Consider the following 19316-nt stretch of genomic DNA (forward strand, 5'->3'; position numbering starts at 1 on the left):
TTTGGAAAAACCTGACGCCCAACAAGGAAAAATAAAATTTCCACACAGTTGGCCGTAGTGTGTATTTCCACTAAGTATGAGTTGAAATATGCAACACCACGCCAAAAAATGTATTGGTTACCTAGTAAGAAATGTCTTTGGCCACATTTACACTGCCTAGTTGAATTCTGATTTTTTCCCTTCAAGTGGCACAGATCGGACATGACCCACGGAAACGTAAGCAGGAAAAAGGCCCCGCCCAATGCTCCCACCTTAAGTAACACATTTTCTGTGGGAAACCCCGAGCAGGTCGTCAACAAATCGGAATTGGGCATCAGGATTTGGAGTGTAAATCCAGCCTTTGAATCTCTAACCTCTAGGAATCTTCAGCTATCCGTGACGCCTAAATTGACTGCATTGTTTAACAGTAGGGAGGTTTACATCAACCTTTAAGGCCGTTTCACATGGTACGCGGCAACCGCGAGTGTTTAGTTCTTTTTCAATAGGAGACGTGCGGAAAGCGGCAAAACGGGGGCGGTTACAGAGGTGAAGCGGAGTTGGTCCACACGCCTTGCTCGTGCACCCAAAATCCTATTCCTTCTCCGGACATGGTACTTCATTGAAGATAAACATATTTGCACTAAATGCTGCACAAAACGCTTCCAATACAAGAGAAAAGCTGAAGCCGCGCGGCGATTTTGCCGCTTACCGCGTACCGTGTGAAACGGCCATAACACAGCAGATCTGCACAAAAATGCAAACCATTTAGCTTTTGTCATGTGACACATTTCAAAAGTGAAAAAGGTACCGAGCCCCTAAGGTGACATTGGAGTAAAAAAAATCTAAAGTTTAGTTTCATGTGCTCACGTGAAACTTTCATGTGCTCACGCAAAACCTTCATGTGCAGAATTTTTTTTACGTTTGGTTTTGCGTGCTCGCGTGAAACTATCACGCGTGCACGTGAAACTTTTCGCTTTCATGGCGCGCGTGATAGTTTCAGGTGAGCATGCGATAGTTTCACCAGCTCACGCGATGGCTGCACGTAAATTATTTAAATATATTATCTCTAAACTTAAAAAAATCTAATTTTATTATTTTTAGTGGAAAAACTTATACCCTAAGAACTTAAAGTAAAGTTTTTAGGAGTTTTTGTTGATGAGAGTTTGAGTTGGAGGGAACAAGTTGATTATGTAAGTAGGAAAATACATAAATCTACTGGAATAATAAGGAGGGTTAGGCATCTTATTACGACAGTGTGTCTTCTTACTCTTTATTATAGTTTAATTTATTCGTATCTCTCATATTGTAATATAGTTTGGGCGAGCACTTTTCCTACCACTCTTCATAAAATTTCTTCCCTTCAGAAACGTTTTGTTAGGATTGCAACCCGATCCAATTCATATACCTCATCGGCTCCTCTATTTCAAAAACTTCAAGTTCTTACTGTTTATGATATCAACATTTCTCAAATTTGTGTCTTTATTTATAAAATATATTCAGGTGAAGGTAACATTCCAGAGCAATTTTCAGGGTATTTTAAAGTTAATTCACAGGTTCACAGTTACTTAACTCGTCAATGTGCAGATTTTCATTTCCCTAAAATTCTTACTTGTAGAGGTCAATATTCTATACGATTTAGGGGTATTAAATTGTGGAATAATTTATTTCATTTATCAGAAAAATTTTCTTCTTTAAAAAGTTATAAAAGATGTATAAAGAATAATTTTATTGCTGATTTGTAATTGTGCTTTTGTTTATTGAGGTTTTATGTATTTGATCTACTTTATATATTTTTGATGTTTATTATTTTTTTTTTTTATATTTTGTTTAGTTTTGTTGTTGTTTTGTTTAGGTGGAGGCTTTAAATAAGCCCTTTGGATTTTTTGCCTCTCCCTGCACAATATATGGATTGTATTTTGTTTTTATTGTATATATTTTTGTATCTGTGCAAATAAACCAAATAAAAAAAAACACGTGAGCACACAAAACTAAACTTTATTTAATTTTTGCTCCATGTCCCCTTAGGGGCTCCGTAAAAAGGAAATTCAATGAAAACAAACAAAAACACAAAGCTGAACTTGATTTTATCCATCGGTAACTGACTGAATTACAAAAAGTGAGTATTCACATTCAACACCTACTGGTAAAGTATTTAATAAGGGTGTCACGATTTCGGTTTTAAATTGTAATCGATCGAAATTAAATCACAACCTCGAATTTCGAATTAAAAAATGGGATTGTCGATGCTGCCATGCCCCCATGTCACGTCTGGTCGGCTTGCCAAGCAGGGGAAAATAAACCTCTCAGAGGTGCTCTATATTTTAAACACGAGGGATGTATTGCTTAAACTCCTTGCAGTGCATATCATAAACAGGATTACTACCTACTGATCTGACTTCGGACAGAGCGCGTCTCTCTGCACGTGTGCGAAAGAGCCGCCAAGATGCAGCGGGTTATATTTTAAACAAAAGGGATAGTTTGCCTCAGCTCACATGAAATACATAAAACTGAACAAATACATAAGGATTACTACTTTAGTTTATGTTTAGACTTAGCAGAAATGTGAGAGCGCGTGCACGTGAGACAGAGAGAAGCGCAGCTGCTTATGACGCGCTGGTTTAATTTCAGATGCTAGGAGTCCAAGACGCGCGCATTAAGTCCATGTGCTTGCAAGAAGAATCCTCTCTCTACAAGCCCTCTCGCGTAAAGTGAAGCCCACAAACCCCCATGCGAGGTAAAGCACGCAATCTGCAAGTTAATGTTAAACTATAATAATAATAAATAATAATGGCATATAATTTTTTTGTCTTTAAATTTTTTTTATCGAATCGAGGATTTGGAGAATCGTGACACCCCTAGTATTTAACTTATGGTAGTCTTACTAAATAATGAGTCAAGTGGGATACAATATTCCACATCCTGTGATCTGTTAAATACTGAGCATCTTAGCAAATGTAACTAAAGTTATATAAGTTATACGCTAAAAATATGCAATATGCCACTATAGTTTAAACTTCAATATATATTTGAAACTGAATCGGCTCACAAAGATTTGTTGCAAACCATAAATGTCAAGTCACTGAACAGCGCTTGGGGCGTTTTTCTCTTAAACCAACAGCAACTTATATTAGTGCCATTCTTTTTTTCAAAACGTCCGGAGACAGAGCTTTTCTATCACTGTCAATGATATGGCCCTCTGTCTTTGCAGCTCATAAAATAAGTCAGTGCCTCCGGGTGTCCAATCTCACCTCCATCTCTAGTTTGTGAGGTGATCTGAATCTATGGCAGATGATGATGTGTCTTCTCATGAAACTGTGAGTTCACTGAGGGCATCCGGTCTCACGCAAGGTGTCTGAATTTGATAAGAATCTTAAACAATTGATGAGGTGCAGGCGGATGTGGTGGCTTTGCTATACCACAAATTCGAAGAATTACAATGCTTGCAATGTCTGAACTTCATAAGTTACATTACAACATCTATTCAGCGCTTTAACAGATGCTTTGTTCACAGTAGATTACAGTGCATGCAAGCTATGTACATTCTGTGATATTCGAACACTTGATTTCGGTGGCTTTTTACGTCATCAAAGGCTTGTATCAAGCATAAAAGCTGCATTAAATGTTTTTGGCAAAATAACTTTTGAGTGGGGGTGAAAAGGTGATGTTTACCTTCAACTTAACTCGTTCCATGCCAATGCACCAGCATTTTCACAAAAGTTTCTCCAAATGCCTTCCAGAAAATATGTAAGTTTGTGTTTTTTTTCAGTATGGACCTGCCAAATGTAACTGTCAATAGTAGAACTTTAGCCTTAACGTTAGCATATAGCATTAACTAGCATATAGCGCAGCAGTCGCAACTTTGTTTTAGCATTGTTGCAACATTGTACTTAATTTAATTTGTAATTTAATGTTGGGGCGTATATCTGGACTGTAACGTCACAGTCTGTGTTATGTTGAGATTGGTCTGTTTTCCAGCAATCTTTTGCATGCATGAGGTTTACATAAGAAGCAGGAAACAATCGCGTTTGAGGTTCAGGATATGTCATTCATTACCATGTACAGAGCTCGTATTATTCATCTATGCCTACATAAATACAGTTTTACATTCTGTGGCACCTAAAAAAAGAGAACATTGAGCAAAAAGATGAGATAATTGCGTTTTGTGAAGGACTTTGTGATCAGATTCAGAGCAATGATCAAAACATACACAGAATTTTTGCTGTTTTTGGATCAGTGGATGCTTCAATGTTTTATAAGTTGGGTAACAGCACAGCCTAGTGGATAATAGGGGTGTAACGGTTCTCGGTAAAGAATCAATCGTCCCGTTAACCTCCCACGTTTCGTCACGCACGTGCTTCGCGGTGCACCGTGTTTGATTTAACCATGCATTTCTAATACAGTTTGGTGAAAAAACTACACATAAAACCGCTAATGTATGGTTCTAAATAAGATATGCGTGTGTTTACGTTAGAGTACCTGTCCAATAAACTCCTAATATGCAAATCTGTTGCCAACCTCTTAAGTGAAAATGTTGATTTTGGCAGAGGTTAAAAACTGCTTAGGATTTTATTTTTTTAAAGAAGCCTGTCGTGACCAAATTGTTAGGTGTTTGTAACCCAAGAAATAATTTTATTTTATTAGCCTTTATATAGCCTTTTTCTCCCCATAAACATACACACACAGAAACGTACTGAAACCCTAGAACCGCGATACGCACCGAACTGTAATTTGAACTGTTACACCCCGAGTGGATAATAGCGGAAATATGGATTGCCGTAAAAACTTGTCAATGGCATGGAAGCATTTTCTCTTAATTGACAAGATAAATCATCAATGGTGGGGAAAGAGTTAATGTAACTTTGGCATTTTTGGTCTAGAAGCCTAATTTTGGTCACGCTTTTAGTGCTTTTACCAACAAAGGTCACTAGGTGTCATTGGTTTGCTGCGTACTATTGTCCCAAATTAACAAATTACTGTCACTGCATTATTATTACTACAAAAGGTTATATGAAAAAAATGACATTCATATCCACACTATTCCTACGCTCCATAACGCTTTGTGCGAATTATGGGTGCGACTTCCGCCACATACTGTCACTGATGATTAAGGTCATAATTTCATGTATGATGAGCCAGTGTGAGGATGTAATAAAAAAGGGTCCTGATATATCGTATGAAGATAAATTCAATCATTTCATGTTGTTCCTCGGGGGTGACCGGTCTTCAATGAGCAAATATAAAGGCACAGAGACATACCAGTATCTCTACAGTGGGACCAACCTGATCTCAAAAAGTTCCGTGGGATAGACACAGAATTTTTTGCTAATTTTTCTGTGGCATTCTCACGGATCTCCACATTTTTCCGTGGCCTTGCTACGGACTGTCTTTTTCCGTGGCATTCTCACGGATTGGTTACTCAACTGCTTTTTCCTATTTTCAAACAATTGTCGCTTCGGTTTAGGGTTAGATTTGGTGTTTGCGTTAAGTATGTCACTTTAAATATTGGTTTATACTATTTTTTCTGATTTATTCTTTTTTATTTTCTAAACTTTAAACAATTGTCGCCTGGCGTTGGGGTTAGAGTTGGGTTTGGGTAGGGATGTCATTTCATGTAAATCTAACCCTAAACTAAAACGAAGATGGTAAGAAAATGGTAAGAAAATCTAGCGTCACGTTTCGGACTCCCCACAATAACGAGCAGGCTGGCAACAAGTCAGATATTGAAATAACCAGCCGCAACCGAATAGCATCTAAATACACCACATTACTCACTAGGACTGTCACTTTTGAGAAAAATCAAATTCGAACGGATTTCGAATATCATGCAATGTATCCGAATATATTCGAATATCTAGCCCCCCCCACGCGCATCAAAAACCCACCGTAATGGAGGTTCAATCACAAAATTATTAACAGTGACAGTCATAAACAGGGTTGTCTGGATTACTTTTTTACTTAATGTTTGAAAGAGCAGGTTATCAACTTATGAATAACAAACTTATATATATAAAAAAAAATGATTCAGAACAGTTACAAACAATAACGTGACAACTTAAATAGCAGTAGGAGTATATACGCAGGCGCAAACGGAATTCGCGCCCGCAGATTTTGGCAGAAAACTCAGTGGAATTCCGTGGATTTAATGCCCGTCATTGACAAGCACACATGTCCCACGCTTGAGCGTGTTTGTGACCAGAACTGTCATTGACAACAAGCACACATAGAAAGCCTATTCCGCGCGTTTGTGAGCCGTCATTCACAAGTACATTAACCCTGCGCGTGCTGTTTGCTTGCCCGTTTTCAATGATAGAGAGCACAAACCCTTTGATACTTGAGATGAAATTAAGCAGATCTCACTTGTCGTCAATGTGATGCACAACAGTCAGCACATGATCATTTCAAATCCGTTTACAAGACAAATGCTGTTGTTGTTTAATATAAGGCTTACACTGCGTTGTAAACATGATGAAATTATCTTCATACATGCTAATTTCATAATGCAAATGTATTAACACAAGCTTTTTATTCTGCTATAATATTTAACACTATAAACAATATGTCATTTTATATACAAACTATAATTCTATCTTGACATGCACATTAGGTTCACGTTGGTCCCATTTGATTCCCTCTCTTGCGCACAGTTGCTGTCGTCGGTCTCACTCTCAGCCTCCTTCCTATTACGAGGTGTTACTGTAAAAAATGCCCTACACATGGCATTTAAAAAACCGGATGGTTTATTTATAGTTCGAATACGGATATTTCACGTCATGTTCGAATGCATATTCGAAAATATCGAATAAAAAGTGTCAGCCCTATTACTCACCATAGAACAACTTTGTGCACTTCATCAACAGCCACACCAATGAGACGCTCCCGTTAAACGTTTGTTTGAAGCATATCTCTTCACTTTTTAATACCTAGAAGCAATTCAGGAAAACCAAACTTTTTGACTCCACTAATTGCCTCAAGCAAAACTCTTGGACGTCTTTTAGAGAGTCTACGCCGCGAACTTTGCATATTTTTGAGAATCCAATGTTTAGCTGATCATGATAACTGATCATTATTATCCGTGCGAACACGAATGATTCACTTCCTCAATGGAACGTCCGAGCTTTGTTTTCCAGGGACCGAAACTAATCGCGACACTCGCGTCTCCTGGAAATTCGGTTTATTATTTCAACCAAAGACAACTTTGACATTCTCACAGGGTTACCAGAAAAGTACGAAAAACATCAGATGTTAAACCAATGGTCTGTCGGCGTGACATCTGAGGCTTAGACTATTATCGGTTTAACAGTTATGTAAACTATTTGGGCCCGCCTGTGGACCAGTGACAGTTCATAAAATATTTTCAAATATTTAGCAGAAAAACATGAAGTATAAGAAAGTGTTTCTGATGGAAATAAACAAATAACTTAATAATATTAAGGCGATGTACAAACACAATCTGACTCATCCAGAGGAAACTTTAGATTATGTTTTTGTCCCTTCTTGCCCTATATATATATATATATGAGGAGCTATATTTGCCTTTGCGCTTCCACTAATGTTCCTGACTTTCATCTGTAACCTTTGTGTTACTGTCAGGGTGCCAGTGGGCAGAGCTTAAACAAAGTTTAGGGTGAAATACCCCTCGCAGGGAGACACAGAGAAATGACCGGAGACTGCCAAGAGCGAGTTGGCCAACCACAGCTGATGGAAATTCTACCGCTGGCCTGGCAACAGGACGTGATGAATGGGGACAAACATAAAACACTGGACTGGGACTCGATCTATTAGCCATGCGGTCACCGGTGATGTGTCAGCGCTCCAAACAACCTCGACGCAAACTCCGGGAGGAGCTCTTTCATAATACATCAACAAAAGCCAGCTGTCTACCTCGCTGACCTTCAATTTACTGTAAGCTCAAGGGCTCGGTTCAAATAACTGAGAACGTAAAAAAATCAATGAGGTTCAACTTTTTGAAGATGCTCAAATTTTGAAGGCAGTTCAAGGTAAAAAGTTGCTTAAGAGCTGTGAAGAAGTAGTTAGTACACGGACTTGGGGATCCCTGGGATGCCAAGGCAGGTGTAAGAAATATTTATCAAAAGTTCATCACACAACTGTTTGAATGCTCGACACATCCTTGCTCTTTCATTGAAAGTGAAAATGATGATTGATTAAAAAAGCAATTCACCCATAATAATGAAAGATGCCTTTGTGCAATAAACTCAAACCTCTGCCAAACCCACAATCCAATATCAAGCCAATAACGTTGGCTACACGGACTGAAATATTTTTGGTTATACAATGTAGAGACAGTAGCATGTTTAACCTGTCACAAAAAAAAGTTGTCTTCTGTGAATTCATGATTGAATGAAATTAAATATTGTAAAAGTGTAAAGCACATAAACATAAAAGCTTGTTTATTATAAAAGCTCCATTATGAAGTACATGCAGTGGTATTTAAAAACCACATCATTAATCGAACCATAATTTCTCTTTCTCTTACGAGGGCACAATGGGACTATTTTTAGCAATTACCTGCATGGGTTGTAATAACTCTCAGCATATTTGCAGAGTTTCAGTCCCCAATGAACTGCATTAGTCTATTCAAGCATCCAAAATAAACCTTAAATCCCATTTACGTGCTGGAATCAAAAAGGTCCATAATAACTGGAGAAAGCCATCCATTAGCATTCCAATTTATCTTAATGGTAGCTACTTTGCTGGTGCCGACTGAAATCTGCCATTTTTCCTCATCGAAAAAATATATTGTAGTTACTGATAGGACATAAACTTTACTTTTATTAAATATATAAATGTATTGCTTAAACTCACACAAAAGTCTTTCATCATTTACGTTACTGACACAGATCGGTGAGCTTTGTATAAAAATCAGAGCGTTTGAGGAAGGCAGGGATATCTACAGCAACAAAAATTTACGGTATGTTGAAAATAATGTAATTTATGGTTAAAAAAACATGTGAACACATTGTATTACACCAAATAACGTTGTTTTTAGAAACTAAATAGGTGCTTTTTAAAAGCAAGGCCGTGTTGCCAGGTCCGCGGTTAATACACAGTTTTTCTGTGGGTTAGAGATTAAAGGATTTGGGTCATTAGTTGTTAGTATTTGGGCTGTGAATAGTCATTGGGATGCTTTGGACTAATTTTAAATGGCTATTGGGCTGGTTTTGTTACGTGGATTTGGCAACCCTGACAAAAAAATGACAGAAGCATAAGAATGCTGGTTAATAAAGGTTTCATTTCCTTTTATATTTGTGAGTTTGTATTTGTTTAATTGTTATTGGGTTATCATAAAAGTAGTATGAATCACAACTAAGCATGTGTTTTAAAGGAACACGCCCACATTAGGGCTTGGCGGTATGACAGTATATTCCGTTACCGCGGAATAAAATGTCAGATGTAACAGATTTTTCTATTCTGTCTATTCCGCGGAATGCAAATAAGAGGGCGTGGCTAACTCTGCCCTCCAGCATGTTAGACTGAGTGTGACGGAGAAACATGTAAAATAGTTCACTTATAAAAAAGTAACGAGTTATTTGTGTAATTTTTATAATAAGTGCCAGTGAATCCACCGCGGGTCACGCAGCGAGACTCTTGTCTTGCTCGCTCTCTCTCTCGCACTAGGCTTGTTGCGATAGTCGGTGAAACAGTGATTACCGGTGCTTCAGCCTCTCACCGGTTAGATCACTTGCCCACCGCGACACCGTCTTTCACCGTCGTTTTGATATTTTCTTGTAATTAAATAATTTAGTTTCGTTAGAGGGAGCAAACACACTAACAACTGAATGTGTCTGCTCCCTGAATTCAGCGAAGCTGAACGCGCATCACATCACAGAGCAGCAGGTGTCAGATTTCATTTATTTCAGTCAGAGTTTGCGAGGCTCGCGTCATCACAGAGCAGCGGCTGCGGGTGTCAGATTTCATTCATTCGTGTCAGACTGCGCCGAGCAGACGATGGCAGAAGCCGCGTGCTTACTCGTTTTTGTTATAAGATACATATATGATGTTTAATATAGGCGAGATTGTTTTGTTGTTGTGTTTTTCATTAAGAATAATAATAAACCCATCATTCAAGCAGCGCTTTATGGAGGAATAGCCGGTTGCTCTGCTTGGGACTGGCGGGTTTCTATCAGAAGTACCTGCGCACATTGACTCAAGCACTTAAACCAGCTGTTGTACTTGCATTTGCACGCAAATTCATACGCGATTTAACGCAGCGTACGCAAGCGCTGGATTTAAACAACAGTTGCATCCAGTTCAAAAGTGAAAGTAAAATGCGAACTTCTGTGCATTTATAAGTCCCTCCCACCCGGTGAAACCGGTAAAACCGGGTTTGTCACGCGTTGATTAACCGGTGGGAAAATTCTGTCACCGCAACAACCCTATCTCGCACGCGCGCTCTCTCTCCTCATGCAGCAGCCGGCCGGTCTCTCGCGTGCAGAGGTCTCTTTAGGCAAGCTCAAGGAGCTGTGATGCCAAATAAAGAGTTCTTTTCGCACATAATGCTAATAGTTGTAAAGTTTCCTGAACTTTAAGCAAGCTAAGACAAAACTCGCGTTTATATCAGTGACACGTGCGCTGCTGGAGCGATGTAGTTTGACGCGCCATTTGCTTATATAAACATATTTGAAAGACGAGAAAGAGATGCAAATGTTAAGGTCTAATAGAAAGTAAAGGGCGTCAAGACCTTAAAACAAACTTTATGATCATCACATCATAGCACCTGTCACATTTATAATATCTAGAGCTTCTTCTCTCATATACAGGTATTTATCCTGTCTGTAGGTTTTTGAATATATTTATACCTGTTCATTTGACATATTGCATATGTTTAATGTAATGTATGCATAAATACAAAATACAATAAAGCCATACTATAGCTTCAATAGTCTATAAAATTAATAACTCAATTAAAAACAAGATTCTTAGCTGTTGTTATCTTCTGGGCATTTTCACTTTAACATTATTAACTTTAAATTGCTCATATTTTAAAACTGTGGTGAGCATTTAGTTAAAAGCTATAGTGAGTGGTGTATTTCTGTACATTTTTATCATCAAAAAACAATATAAACTGAAAAACATGTATACCGTGAAATATTCTGTTCCGTGAAATAAAATGACTCATTCCGTGAAATAGATTTTTGGTCATTCCGCCCACCCCTAGCCCACATTTTGGGAATTTAGCTTTTTCACCGTATCCCCCAGAGTTAGATAAGTCCATACATACCTTTCTCATCTCCGTGCGTGCTGTAACTCTGTCTGACGCAGCCCCAGCTAGCTTAGCTAAGCACAAAGACTAGAAGTGAATGGCTCCAGCTAGCAAACTGCTCCCAATAAGTGACAAAATAACGCGAGATGGGCTCGCTACATCTCGCGTTGGGCTACAACAGCAGCAGACCCCACTGGGTACCACTCATCTCCACTACAAATAGGAAAAAGAGGCTACAATTTGCACGAGCTCACCAAAATTGGACAGTTGAAGACTGGAAAAATGTTGCCTGGTCTGATGAGTCTCGATTTCTGTTGAGACATTCAGATGGTAGAGTCAGAATTAGGCTTGCCGTGATAGTCGGTGAAACGGTGATTACCGGTGCTTCAGCCTCTCACCGGTTAGATCCCTTGCCCACCGCGACATCGTCTTTCATCGTCATTTTGATATTTTTGTGTAATTAAATCATTTAGTTTCGTTAGAGAGAGCAAACACACTAACAACTGAATGTGTCTGCTGCCTGAATTCAGCGGAGCTGAACCCGCGTCACGTCACAGAGCAGCAGGTGTCAAATTTAATTTATTCTTATCAGAGTGTGTGAGACGAGCTGACTGACCAGACGATAGCAGAAGCCGTGTGCTTACTCGTTTCTGTTATAATATACATATATGATGTTTTTCATCAAGAAAAATAATAAACTTATCATTCAAACAGCGCTTTATGGAGAAGTAGCCGGTTGCTCTGCTTGGGACTGGCGGGTTCTGTGAGAATTACCTGCGGACATTGACTCATTTAAGTAATTAAACCAGCTGTTGCACTCGCATTGCACGCAAATTCACACGCGATTTAACGCAGCGTACGCAAATACTGCATTTAAACAGTTGCGTGATTCAAAAGTGAAAGTAAAATGTGCACGTCTGCATGCGCATTTATAAGCCCCTCCCACCCGGTGATACCGGGATCACAGTGCTTGTGACGCGCTGATTAACCGGTGGGAAAATTCTGTCACCGCGGCAACCCTAGTCAGAATTTGGCATAAACAGAATGCAAACATGGATCCATCATGCCTTGTTACCACTGTGTAGGCTGGTGGTGGTGGTGTAATGGTGTGGGGGATGTTTTCTTGGCATACTTTAGGCCCCTTAGTGCCAATTGGGCATTGTTTAAATGCCACGGCCTACCTGAGCATTGTTTCTGACCATGTCCATCCCTTTATGACCACCATGTACCCATCCTCTGATGGCTACTTCCAGCAGGATAATGCATCATGTCACAAAGCTCGAATCATTTCAAATTGGTTTCTTGAACATGACAATGAGTTCACTGTACTAAAATGGCCCCCATAGTCACCAGATCTCAACCCAATAGGGCATCTTTGGGATGTGGTAGAACGGGAGCTTCATGCCCTGGATGTGCATCCCACAAATCTCCAACTGCAAGATGCTTTCCTATCAATATGGGCCAACATTTCTAAAGAATGCTTTCAGTACCTTGTTGAATCAATGTCACGTAGAATTAAGGCAGTTCTGAAGGCAAAAGGGGGTCAAACACAGTACTAGTATGGTGTTCCTAATAATCCTTTAGGTGAATTTATATTTAGGTTATTATCCAATTAGTTGATTCATTGGAAAAAACGTTAGTTGCATTTCTAGTCTAAACCTGTATAAATTTCTTTGTTCTGCTAAACACAAATGAAGATATAAAAAAACTTTAATAACCAAGTAGTTTTTCCTACTATAGAAGTCAATGGTGCCCCTGCGTGGTTACAAACATTCTTTAAAATATCTTCATTTGTGTTAAGCAGAACAAAGAAATGTATACAGGTTTAGACTAACATGATGGTGAGTAAATGATAACAAAATTTTTATTTTTGGGTGAACTATCCCTTTAAGTTTTGGGCTGCATTCTTATTCCTCCTGATTTTAAATGTACAGCAGGTTATTGTTAGAAGATGCGGATCCAGAAATACATTGTCCATGGTAAAACCATGGAAACGCTGCATGGAGCGACTGCAGACCTGTCAATCGAACAGAACCCAACACAAAACTAAAGCAATCTGTTCTTAAACATGCGATAAATCGTTAAATAGATTGAATTGAAATCCTCTACACAACACAAATATCTATTTTATATATGAACAGACAGCAATTATAATACCATTCCTTTTCCCGTGGACTTTCACAATCCTTTTCTTCACATCAGAACAGAAAACACTTTGTTGAAAGCATTGAAAAGCTGCTTTCCACATCTGACTCACAATGTGCCAATCAAAAGTCACGACAGCTTTACAAGTAAACAAAGTAAGTCACATACTACTTTGCCTTGAGAAGTGTACGGCATGCTCAGTTTCAACCAAGAAAAACACAGAAAAACCGACAGCTTTGTCGGGTCAAATAAAGTGCAATCCTGAAACCTGAAACCAACCTTAACAAAGATTCTTCTTCTCTGTTCTTTTGTAAAAAGGCATTTTGAACCATTATCATAAAGACCTTGAGTGAGCGATTTGTTTCATAGCTGAACTATAACAATTACTCACATATCAACACAGGACCGCTAGTCGTTATTATTAATTCATTTAAAAGCAATCAAAAGTGTCATGACCTGTACTTGTGTTATCAGCTTAGCAAACTCTCAGCGGTCATTTTTTAATTGATCAAATATTGTTTAACTAACAGTCTCGTTGCTAGGTAAGTCAATCAGCCATACACTTAGCAGATGGCATTTTGCTCTCATTAAAACACACACCGGTATACACAAGCATGCCATAAATGTGATAATCGTTTTATAATGATATTTTATTCCTTCCTCTCAGGGAAGCAAGCCTTCTAAGTCCATTAAAATCACAACGACGCACTTATTTTGGATTTTGAATTCTCTTTTTACATTATGCAAAATGGAGGATAGATTGATTCATTAACTATAGATTTACTTAAACACACAAACACCCACATTAAAAGTGCTTCAGAAGACTTAAAGATGTAGTGATGATGCAGAAAATACATCTGTGGTGTCAGGCAGCAGATGGACTGCAAACACACAAAGACACACAACAGAAGATAGCCGACACTTTGCTTACAGGAACGCTTCCCTCAAAACAAAGCTATTTATTCACCCTTATCATTCCAAAGCAGGATGTTTAAGGAATATCCTCCTGGCCACATGTCCTGGAATATCCTGTCTTTCTCTAATTTTACACGGGAACCTTTCCTGTGAAATCCAGGCTTAAGTTAGAGCATCAAAGTTTGATTTTACTCATTGATATCTTGATCTTAGTCAAAATGTAACAAATCAAGGTTATATTATATGCATAACGATTAATCGCAACTAATCATTTGTAGAATAAAAGTTTTTGTTTACATCATATATGTGAGTGTATTATGTATGTATATAGACCCTTTTAAAGCTCACGTGATCAAATAGCCTGCGCACGCATTTAGTGATGTTATTCCCCATTGGTTCTAACGCGTTAACAACTCAGAAAGTTTATATGTTATATGTTTTTATGTCTGGTTGTTGCGTTTGGTTGCACTTATATAATATACTAAAATATATATGTATCTTTATTTTTGGCCATCGGCTAACGTCTTCTATCCACTCCACTATAGACGATTTCATCGGACGCATGCGCGCTGACGCGATACACGTCTGGATCCGAACTTTACTTCCGGTTTAATTTTTTTTTAATAGTCTGACTAGTTGCTAAACTGATCTCTTGAACAAATGCCTCGTCGAAAATAACAAATGTTTTGGTTTCCTAGGTAATCTATGTGTTGTTTTTTTGCTTGTTATATAAATAAACTACGTTTAAAGAACTTTGTTGTTATTTATTCTTAGCGGAGTTTACCGGAAGTTACGTGCAGACCACGACTGCTGAAACCATCTTTAGTACAGGGACCTGGTAGCTGTGTTGAAAATGTTGATAAAGTCAACTTTCACTGCTGATTCTTGCCATACTTCCATTGCCAAAATATACACGCATACGCTGCCACGTCATCATTGTGTACAAACAGTAAAAGGGCTATATGTGTAAGATTATTATAAACAGTACACACACATAAATTATATAAACAAAAACTTTTATTCTACAAATGATTAGTCGTGATTGTTATGCAGCCCTTATATTTATAAAGAATGTTCTTGACATCATGAAGGAAAAATGTATTTAAAAACATTCATTAAGCATGAATACGCAGAAATTTGTGCAAGAGATGGGGGTACGGATGTTTTCACGAATAAATCGTGATTCAACAAAAACTTTAGTATCATAATTTCTTCTAAAATACGCACAAAATTCAAGAAAACCGAAAGATAGGGCTGTTAAACAATTATTCACGATTAATTGTATACAAATTAAAGTATGAATTTGCATAATTTATGTGTGTAACGTGTAATTATTGTGTGTATATATATATATAGTTTTATATATATAGTTTTTAAACAAAATATACAATTTAAGTCTAATATATATATATATATATTAGACTTAAATTGTATGTTTTGTTTAAATATATATATATATATATATATTTTTTTTTTTAAACAAAACATACAAAATATACAGATAGATAGATAGATAGATAGATAGATAGATAGATAGATAGATAGATAGATAGATAGATAGATAGATCATATAGCTGTGGTTTTAAACAAACCTCTGTTTTACAGTCCAGAAGATGCATTGTACTGTATATTAAACATTGCCAAACAAATAAACAAAGTGAAATGACATTGAAAGAGGCATGTGGCACATGTGCAAATGATTGATTTTAAGATACCTGTAATGAATAATTTATCAAAGCATGAACAGTCTTTTGTTTTCCAATGAAGAAGTACAACTAAACAATGTGAAAGCACATGAAGAACAAGGACTGACTCCTAAGTGACAAAGTAATTGCAATAAACTCAATGTACTACAGCGCCACCAGGTGGTTATCATTACTTCAATGTGTTTTTCCTCATAAAAACAAGGCAAAAGTTGCAAAATTAAGATCAAAATAAATTTGTAAACCAAAGCATGATAAAATCACATTTAGGGATGGAATAACGTTACATGAGTTAATACAAAAGCCATGCTACCATAAAATGCGTCTCCAAGAGTTATTGAATGTATTTCACTATTATTTTACCAACAACAATGTGATCAAAATCTGAACTTACCTCTTCCACAGTAAGTGGCATGCATATCCTGTATTCCTTCATCAACATTGTCCTCTCCTTATGATTTCCACAACAGATCAAGTGCCAATGGTCGTCTAAATGTATTTAGCCATCCGCTAATAGATGCGATCACGAGTTATCATAAGTACGAATGGAAACAGAGGTGCACTTGTATAAAAACACTGTGATCCTCGTGTATGATGAAGTGATCACTCGCAGGTTGTGATGTTGTACTGAAATCACTCTTGGAATTCGCTGATACTGCTGCGTTTTTACGCACGGAGGAAACGCGTCAGAAACGCATCAGAAATCCAGAGAAGCGCATGACTGTCGCAGCGTTCCAATGTTTATAATATCTCTAAAACTTTCAAATGATTCGGATTTGTGATCTTTTCCTCTTAATAACGAAGCCCTGCACTACGCACACCTGTCCCGTCCAGCTCCGCATGTACGGCGTGTCGATGATTTAGGTGAATCTTATAAACACGACGCACCTGGAGTCAGCGGCATTGTTTTCACTCCTCTACTGAGATGAGAGCTGTTGTTTAGCTGCAATGTATTCCGCTTCACCCACTCGGGATGGTAAGTTTGAAAGGAGAAAGACACACTGTGGCAGTGCGGTGCAGCGCATCAAAATGTTTTCATCATGCAATGCCGCCTGAAACCGATGGGGGCGCTAATAACCACTAGCAGCTGATGCACCATGCACTGTGAAGGAGTTTTTGATCCCTTGTGAACGGAAAAAATTAAATAAATAAATGGTGTATGTTTGTATAATGCGTTTTGTAATACTTCATTTAACATTTTAACTGTCACTGTCCCACAGGTGGGACTTTGGCATTACATATTTAAAACAATGATGTCTTAGTCTTAACCAGCATTAATCTTGACAAAATAAGCTATCAGATTGAGGTTTGCATATCATATCATCACCATTTTGCAAAAATAATAATATATTACAAATTATTTTCTAAAATGTCATTAAAATGTCATATTTATTAATAAATATCCTACGAACCTAAAATAATATTGACAACCTATATATCATTGGAAAGCTATAAGAATGTTGTTTTCATATTGAAGGCCATTTGATAATACAAAATGTATTATTGACAGTCATTTTGTTAAAAGTCCCTTAAATAAATATTAATAATTTAAAAAAAGAATCTGAATTATTATATATTTATAATTCTAATAAATCTTCAAAAATCTTGACAAGCTATATATCATTGAAAAGCTCTAAGAATGTAGTTTTCGTATTTTGAAAACATTTTTCATTAAAAATAATGCATGTCTGTGACGTCACCTATAGCCGCGCGGCATCGCGCATCACTCGAGAATGTCTCTTTTCAAATGAACACAAAAGAAGATATTTTGAGAAATTATGGTAAACACACAGCAGAGAGTGACCATCGACTTCCATAGTAGGAATAAAAAATATGATGGAATTTAATGGGTGCCGTCAACTGTGTGCTTAATATCGTTTATCAAAATATCTTATTCATCATTTATCCCAATACTTCCAAAATATTTTTTTTTCCTACTATGGAAGTCAATGGTCACTATCTGCTGTGTGTTTCATTTTTCAAAATATCTTCTTTTGTGTTCATTAGAAAAAATAAATGTATACAGGTTTAGAACAACACGAAGAAATGATGACATATTTTTTTTTTTAAGTTGAACTATCCCTTTAATATTTACAACTCCAGACACTTTAGTGAAAAACTTTAAAGTGTTTTTCTTTAAAAAAAAAAGAGACCAAGATTTTGCTTCAAGAACAAGAATGACTTAAATAAATTTTAATCACTTTTTTTCCACACCACACTCAAAAATGGACAGTTAAAGGGTTAAATAAAAAATCAGACAAGTTTATAATAAAATATTTTTCAACAATAGAGATGTTTTAGGATAACAGTGGAGGTACAGAATTTATACAGAAAAACATAGTTAGATTTTAAAAGCTGCTACATCAAAAATATTAGCTTTAATTTAAAAAAAACAAAAGTATAAAAAAGTTGAAACATCGAAAAATGAAACATCTTACCACAACCCCTTTACGTAATCCCACCAAAAAAAAGAATAGAGCTACAGAATGTGCATTTTGAAAAAGTTACAAGAATAAGAGCTGTACATTTAAAAAAAAAAATGTATTTCCCTCACATTTTGTATAACAAAATAATCAAAGGCACACCAAATTAACATTTAAAAACTGCTTTTGTCTGACTGCTGTTATTCTCACTACTCTATCCTGCAGTACGTGCAGTACTCTGCTGGCAGGAAACGGTGCGCAGAAATATTTGACCCATAATGCACCGCTAGGCTGACAAGTGGATCCAAGATGGCGTAGAAAGTAAAGCTAGGTAAGTGCAGACTTCCTCCAACACCTTCCTGTCGCGCGTCTCTCATACTCCTCGCCTCTGTCTGCCCTCGACCCCTCCATCAAGATCCCGCTGTCAGCTCGTATATCGCGCACACGTAAACCCAAATCATCGCTGCATTGTTTTGCACGATTAATGTGATGGTGACCAGGGCCTGACCGCAGTTGCGCTACACACACTAGCAGCTAATATGTTCGCGTGTAACTGCGCTATTTACCTCTCATCGGTAATATTCGTCACACGCACGCGGATAGATCCATCAGTGTAGCGTGCAAAGATCAGATATCTGATGCGCATTTTGGGATAAATGTTTCAGAATAATTCGTTAATATGTATGTTCGGGGGCGGCTGAAACTCAAGGCCATGAGAGCAGCGATCAGCGCAGTCCTGATACAGTTATCATAACGAATCGCTATTATCATCGCTATAAACACACGATCGTAGATATTAGGACTCGTTTCAAATATACATATCGTTTAACGCTGCAATGCTCCAGCTAATATCGTGCGGATTTGTGTTTTTCTGACTGCACACACGCAGTTGTTGTTCTTTTTAGATGGACACTGGTTGTGTCTCAAAAC

At 37.5% G+C, this 19316-nt stretch overlaps 2 protein-coding genes across 3 annotated transcripts in view; one reads left to right on the forward strand and one right to left on the reverse strand.

Moving 5' to 3' along the window:
* Positions 1-17024, reverse strand: part of pitpnc1a (phosphatidylinositol transfer protein cytoplasmic 1a) — a 108443-nt gene extending 91419 nt beyond the window's left edge. The window contains exon 1 of the mRNA XM_065263219.2: positions 16358-17024. Coding sequence (XP_065119291.1) covers positions 16358-16405 — 48 coding nt within the window. The 5' untranslated portion in view covers positions 16406-17024. The remainder of the gene's footprint in view (positions 1-16357) is intronic.
* A 1603-nt stretch (positions 17025-18627) lies between these two features.
* Positions 18628-19316, forward strand: part of helz (helicase with zinc finger) — an 85186-nt gene continuing 84497 nt past the window's right edge. For both annotated transcript variants that reach the window (XM_065263375.2, XM_065263376.2), the window contains exon 1: positions 18628-18717. The gene's annotated coding sequence lies outside the window, so the exon portion shown is untranslated. The remainder of the gene's footprint in view (positions 18718-19316) is intronic.

The sequence above is a fragment of the Paramisgurnus dabryanus genome, chromosome 3 (genome assembly GCF_030506205.2).
Source record: "Paramisgurnus dabryanus chromosome 3, PD_genome_1.1, whole genome shotgun sequence".
Taxonomy (NCBI): Eukaryota; Metazoa; Chordata; class Actinopteri; order Cypriniformes; family Cobitidae; genus Paramisgurnus; species Paramisgurnus dabryanus.